The sequence below is a fragment of the Pteropus alecto genome, unplaced genomic scaffold (genome assembly GCF_000325575.1).
Source record: "Pteropus alecto unplaced genomic scaffold, ASM32557v1 scaffold143, whole genome shotgun sequence".
In the NCBI taxonomy this organism is placed as follows: Eukaryota; Metazoa; Chordata; class Mammalia; order Chiroptera; family Pteropodidae; genus Pteropus; species Pteropus alecto.
This window is the reverse complement of record NW_006434828.1, coordinates 4,605,360-4,611,536: the sequence shown is the minus strand read 5'-3', so window position 1 is coordinate 4,611,536 and position 6,177 is coordinate 4,605,360. Positions and strand designations below refer to the sequence as shown.

Genomic DNA, 6,177 nt, shown 5'->3' with positions numbered 1-6,177 from the left:
AGCGCGACGCCGCCAAGTCCCCGCGCCAGGTGCCGCCAGCCTGGGGCCCGGGGCACCGGCTTCAGACCCCGCCGTCGAGGAGACCGAGCCTCGAGGGAGGCCTGCGGCCATCCCCTCTCCTCCCACATGCCTGAGAAAGGGAGCCCTCCCCTGCAGCCCGGTCCTGGCCGACCCAGCCCGGGCAGGCTCTGTGGAAAGGGAGGAGGGGGTCGAGGCCCTGGGGTCTCTGTGGGGGGGGGGCCACAGACATGGGAGTCACCTGGGGGTAGTGCCTCCCGACCCAAGGCCACCCTCGGGTGTGACCACGACCCTGGGCTCCAACCTCAGCAGAGGGCTGAGCGCCACGCAGCCGGTGTCCCCACGCACACTGGCCCAGCACCCGTTTCGCAGAGACAGACCTCCTGTGGGAGGGGCGGCCCCCACGCCCGAGGCCCAGCAGCCCGCGACAGGTGGGCAGGTGAGGACACAGGAACAGTGGCGGGCGTGACTGGTACCGCCACCCATTCTGGGGGACCCCGCCCACGGCCACCACAGCCACGCAGGGCCCCGGTCAGCACGAGCTGGGCGGCCGGCGGACCTGGGCCCCACGGCCTGCAGCCCGAGACCCCACTCACCCATCCGCCACGCCTCCGCAGCCAGCTCGCCAGCGTCTTGTGCACGAACTCCCCGAGGCAGTCGACGAGAGCGGGCACCACAGCGGGCTGGGCCTGCCGCACACAGTCTACGGCCAGCCCCGCGGCCACCGAGTACAGGGACACCACTTTGCCCCACGTGACGCCTGCAGAGAGAGATGGGGGCGCTGCTCAGCGGGAGGCCGCCAAAACCCCAGCCCGAGCCCAGCCCACGGGCCCCACGCAGGGGCTGAGCCTCTCTGAGCCGCCCCCCGCCATGGCGCTGGCGGCCGGGGTCAGACTCGGGGGGCCAGCCCCACTCACGGCTGAAAGGGGTGCTCGGCCCACGTCCACTACGGGCCAGTCCTGCCCATGCTCACAGTGGTTCTTAGGCAGACATTTCTTGGGCCTCCATTACACACCTGCGCACCTGTGCACCTGCTCACCTGCACCAGAGCCTGGGCCGGCCCTGCCCAGCCCATCTGCTGGGGGTGACCACAGGACAGCAAGGTGGTTCAGCGAGGGGGAGCCTGAGGGCTTGGGGTGATGACTGACTTGGAGCGAGATGCAACAAACAGAAAGCAGCTTCAGGGAGCCCCGGCCCCAGCTGCCCCGCCCCTCAACAGCCCTGCTGCACGGTCTCCGCGTAGAGAAGCTGAGGCCCATGGAGGGACCATCCTTGGGCACCGGGCTGCTGAGAGGCGCCCCCCGCAGTGAGGGGACAGGAGCCCAGGCTGGAAAGGGCGCTGCACGCTGACGCTGTTTCCTTAACGTGCACAAGACCTTATAAATCAACGGGAGAAAAGACAGCCGTCCCCAAGGAAACTGTGGCCTCGTGACTGAGGGACGGCGCGGGGCCCTCGGCGGCGTCTGTGACGGGACACGCCCTGTCCCCCCAGCGACGGTGACGACCGGCCTCTGCACGGGCGTCCTCCCCGGAGAAATGTGCGCTCAGACCCTTCGCTCGTTTTTAAATTGGGTTGTCTTCTTAGTATTATTCTGAGACTTTTCATCTTTTATGTTTTCTGATCTTTCTGGGGTAAATGAACTCTTGGCAACTTTTATCCGGGGAGAGAAAATGAGTTTTCCACTGAAGCGAAGTGAGAAGCCCAACACGCTCGTACGGCAAGGAGCAGCCTCTGGCTTCAAAGGGGCTGGACACACACGAGGCCACCACGGAGCCAGGCCCTGCAGCTTTCCAGCCGCCACTGCCCTGGCCACAGCTGGAGGTAGCAGGCCTGGCAGGGCCTGCACCCCTCAGGGCCAGCTTGGGGAAGATGGGGAGGGAGGTCCAGCCTGAGGGTGAGTGTGCCCGGCCCAGCAGCACGGGAGGGGCTGCAGGCGGGAGGGACATGGGCTGGCAAGCACCCGATGGCTGGAATGCACCAGGGGTGACGGGGAGCCCATAGGCGGCAAGCAGGAGGGCACCTGCCAGGCCTGTCCCCCCATCTGACAAGGCGGGGTGGGGTGCTCTGTCCTGGCCCCCCTCTTCTGTCCCCGGCACACACACCCACACCACGCGGGGGCCAGGCCCCCACCTTCCTGCTCAGCCCCAACCACCCGCAGGCCAGAGCTGCCTTCTCAGAGATGAACCTTCCTTTTAAAGCCAGCCCTGGAGACAGACACAGGCGGCCACCCACGCACCAGCGTCAGCGCCGGACACAGGAGCCCGGGAAAGGCCAAGGACGGCCGTCAGCCCAGGGGCCCAAAGTGCCCTCCTTCCTTCACTGGCCCTACTTGCTGCCTCCTCCACAAGGTGCCCCCCAGGTCACCTGAGAGGGCTGCCCGCCAAGTCCCGCCCCAGGACCCCGGGCAGCACTATGCGGACAATGTGGAGAAGCCTGCTGCCCAGCAGCCCCCCGGGCCCCCTCCTGACGCCCCCCCGCAGTGACCTGCCCAGGATGGTCCGCGCTGACTGCTGGTGGCCCTGGGAGAGGTCAGATTCTGCAGCCAGTGGTCCTGCATCCCCATCTGCCCCTGTCCCCACCTGCCCCCCGTCCCACCTGTCCATCCCACGTTCCTGCTGCACCGGCCACACCGAGGGAGTCCCACGGGTCAGGCCCTGCTCGGCCCCGACCATCAGGCTGCCCCCTAGGAGGGAAGGCAACACAGGAGGTCGACATGCAGACACCCCAGAGGGTGGTCAGTGGGGCTGGGGGCTCAGCCTCCTCTGCGGGGGGTGGCGGGTCCCCCACGGGGCCTGGGCTGCTGCTCTTCCTCTTCCAGAGCCCGACTCTGCTGCCGTCCCAACCAGAAAGCCCCAGAAGGAAGGTGGCCCTCCCTACACTCAGATGCCACCGGCCACTCACGCTCCCCACACCAGGAGCGTGGGGCCTCTGGAGCACTGTGGCTCTGGGACCCTCAGGGTCCCCTCCCCGGACCGTGCTGGGGAAACGTCTGTGGGTGCGGTGACAGAGGATGTGGGGCTGCAGCTGGGGCTCTGGTCACCTGGACGGTGGAGCCTGCCACCTGCTACGCACCAGGGACACAGGGATGAGGCAGACTCACAGAGCGTGAGGGGCCAGAACCAGACGCGAAGCCTCAGGTGGGGAGAGGGTGTCTGTGGATAACAGCGAGCCCAGCAGGGTCTCAAGGAGGGGACGTGGGGACAGGAGGGCATTTTGGGGGTGAGTCCTGCAGCCTTCCCTGAGCCTGGAATGGGGCGTGCGGACAGGAAGCAGGGAAGCCGAACTCTCGGTGAGGGCCGGGGCCGGGGGAGCCAGCAGGAGCTGTCTCCTGCTCCTAGGGAGTCACAGGTGCGTGTGGGCCAGCCAGGTGAGACAAGTGTCGCTGTCCTCCAGACGCGCCAGCAAGCCCCTCCGCCCGGACCCCATCCCACGCACCCTTCTCGCGACTTGCCTTCGACTCACAGAATGCAGCAGTGACGCTGTGACTTCTAAGGCTGTCACAGAGCCTGGCAGCGCAGGGCGCTCCCTCTTGAGACCTGGTGCAGGGCCGAGCGCCAAGGGCCACGTGCAGGACACCCTGGCCCCACTCCAGCCAACAGCCAGCACCAACTGGCAGCTGACCACGCAGCCTGACCAGGAATTCAGGTCCCTGCCAACCCAGCTAGAGCCGAGAAGAACCACACGAGGTCCCGGGCTGGCGGCCCGCCAGGCCCACCATCCTCAGAACCAAGGGAGGCACCGCAGCCCTGGCACCAACCCACAGCCCTGGGCCACGCGCGCTGGACGCCCCGGGGTGCACGCGCAGGCCCACCTGCAGAGAAGATCTGGGCCGCCACAGCCAGGAAGGCACTGGTCACCGCGGTCTCGGAATGCGGGGACACGTTCAGCTGGCGGGCCACGTTACGGTAGAGGCTGGGCCGGATCAGCTCCAGCTCGTCGCCTGCACGGCCACGCGGGCGAGTCAGAGGCGGTCCACAGCGGCCTGACCCCGGCCCCACTGCCCACGGGCCTGGGACCAGCCCACTTCTCGGTCCCTCCGCCACTGACCTGGCCTGCACCTGAGCCCCACTCGACCCTCCTATGGCCCCCGGGAACAAGGAGGCCAGTGAGGTGGGGTGGGCACCCCCAGACCTGCCTCTGTGGCCCGCCCCTCCCGCTGAGCCAGCTCCCACCCCCCAGGGCCAAGCCGGCTGGGCCAGTGGGGCGGGAATCCCGGGGAGGAGCGTGGGCCATGCCTGACGGGTGACTCACGGCCACAGCGAGCTGCCCGGGCGGCAGGCGGGCTGGGCAGGCGGCCAGGGCCCGACATGGGCAGGGACTGCCCGCGCCCCACACAGATGGGCAGCCCAGCTGCAGCCTCAGACCTCAGGGGGCACCCTCCTCAGGCCCGGCACTGCCTGGGCCCCAAGCACGGGGACGGCGGCCACACCGCGGGCAGGGGGTCAGCACGGCCCTGCCTGCTGCGCGTGCTCCCTGCAGAGGCCCCGGCAGCGGGGGCCGGGAACGCCACAGCCCTCGGCTGGGTGTCCCCAGCCCAGCCTCTCCTCCAGCCGCAGCGCACAGGGAGGTGCCCACTGTACGGTCCTGGCCGACAAGGGCGCCCGCGTCATCCCCGGGCCAGCTGCTCTCCATCCGATTAATTAAGGTCTGGGGCCAGAGCAGGCCCGAGGCTGGGCGGCGGGGCGATGTGGGGAGGTGGTGTGGAAATCCCCAGGGCTGGCTGGCCTGCTCCCACACAGGCCTCGGGGGCTGCTGGGGACGGGCCCCGGGGGGCTGACCGCCATGGGGCCACGACCCGGCCTCTTCCTGTTTCCCACTGCCCCAGGAGGAGGGGCCAGGAGGCAGCGCCGGGCCCGAGAGCGGAAGGCAGTGCATGAGCCACGAATGCAACACCCCTGGGTCCAAGCCACTTCCCCCCTGGGCCCCCTGAGCCATCCCGCAGGGGTTATGTTATGCCCCAGGGACTGGACATGGCCAGGATGGACTTGGAAAGGGCCTCTGAGAGGGCCACTGCTGGGCACATGGCTCGCTCCTGCTACCGGGGCCTGCAGCGTTGGGCCCTCAGGGTGGACCACGAGACTGAGGGACAGAAGCTGCCCGGTCACATCAGCAGAGTCTGAAGCAAGGCTTTTCAGACAAACTTAAACAATGGGGACACGGGGAAGAGGTGGTCTCAAGCTCCGGCTCACAGACGAGACGGAGGCTGCGGACGGAGGCAGGACTCTCTCCTCGCCACTCCAGGGGGGTGGGGGGCTCTTGGGGGGGGCCAAGGAACTATCTTCTCCAGGATCCTCTAGAAGTCGGCCCCCAGGGTCATCCCCACCACCCAGCTGGAAGAAACAGCAGCGGGCGACCACGCGGAGTCCGGGCACTCCGGGGTCCTGGCCCACTCCGGGGTCCTGGCCCACGCAGCGCCGCTTGCTTCCACACCTAGAGACCTGTCCATCCCGGGGGGCGAGGGGACCCACTGACTGCGGCGAGGGGTCCAGACCTTGGAGAAGGCGGAGGCAGTTCCTGGGCGGTGTGGAACAAGCACCCCTAGGGGGCCAGCTCCACAGGTGGGGCTTTGGTTTCACCCGTCTTGGGCACCCAACTCCGGAGGGGCCCTAGGAGGCCTCCAAACCAAGAGGAAGGAGGGGCGGGGGGCAGACTTCAGCCGGTGGCTGAAGGGACCTCTTTTCCAAAACAAACATCAGGACACGTGGTCTGACAAAGGATTTTCGTGCCCAGCAGAGTATAAGGGTCACGCTGGAAGTTTAGCCACCAAAACATTATTCTTCCCGGAGCTTTCTATCCTTGATGGCCAGAGTGTCTGCGATCTGGCTGAGCAGGCCAATCTGGGCAGGTCTGTGGGGGGTCCATGGCAGTGTGCCGAGCCTGAGCGGGTAAGTACAGGATGTAGGGGAGCGGGGCAGCATCCGCCTGGGTGGGCCTGCCCTGCGCGCCTGGCTATTCTGGGCACCCCCAGGCCAGCCGCCTCTCTGCCCCTGAGACCCAGGCCCAGCAGTGGAGGGTGTTGGCCAGGGCACCCCGTGGGTGGCCCAGTGCGGAGACAGCGGCACCCCGAGGCGCAGCCTGGGGGCCCCGTCCTCCAGGGCCCGCACTCACCCAGGCGCAGCAGCACCGCGCACACCTCTGCCAGGCGGCCGCCCGGGGTG

General features: G+C 68.2%; 1 protein-coding gene across 1 annotated transcript; it reads right to left on the bottom strand.

The window, feature by feature from the left end:
* Positions 1 to 6: 6 nt before the first annotated feature.
* On the bottom strand, positions 7 to 6,173 carry BOK (BOK, BCL2 family apoptosis regulator; the record flags this gene model as incomplete). The annotated part of the gene is made up of 3 exons (XM_015587834.2): positions 7 to 778; positions 3,831 to 3,959; positions 6,128 to 6,173. Coding segments are annotated over 3 exons (630 nt in total), but the record flags the coding sequence as incomplete, so codon positions are not given.
* Positions 6,174 to 6,177: the final 4 nt, after the last annotated feature.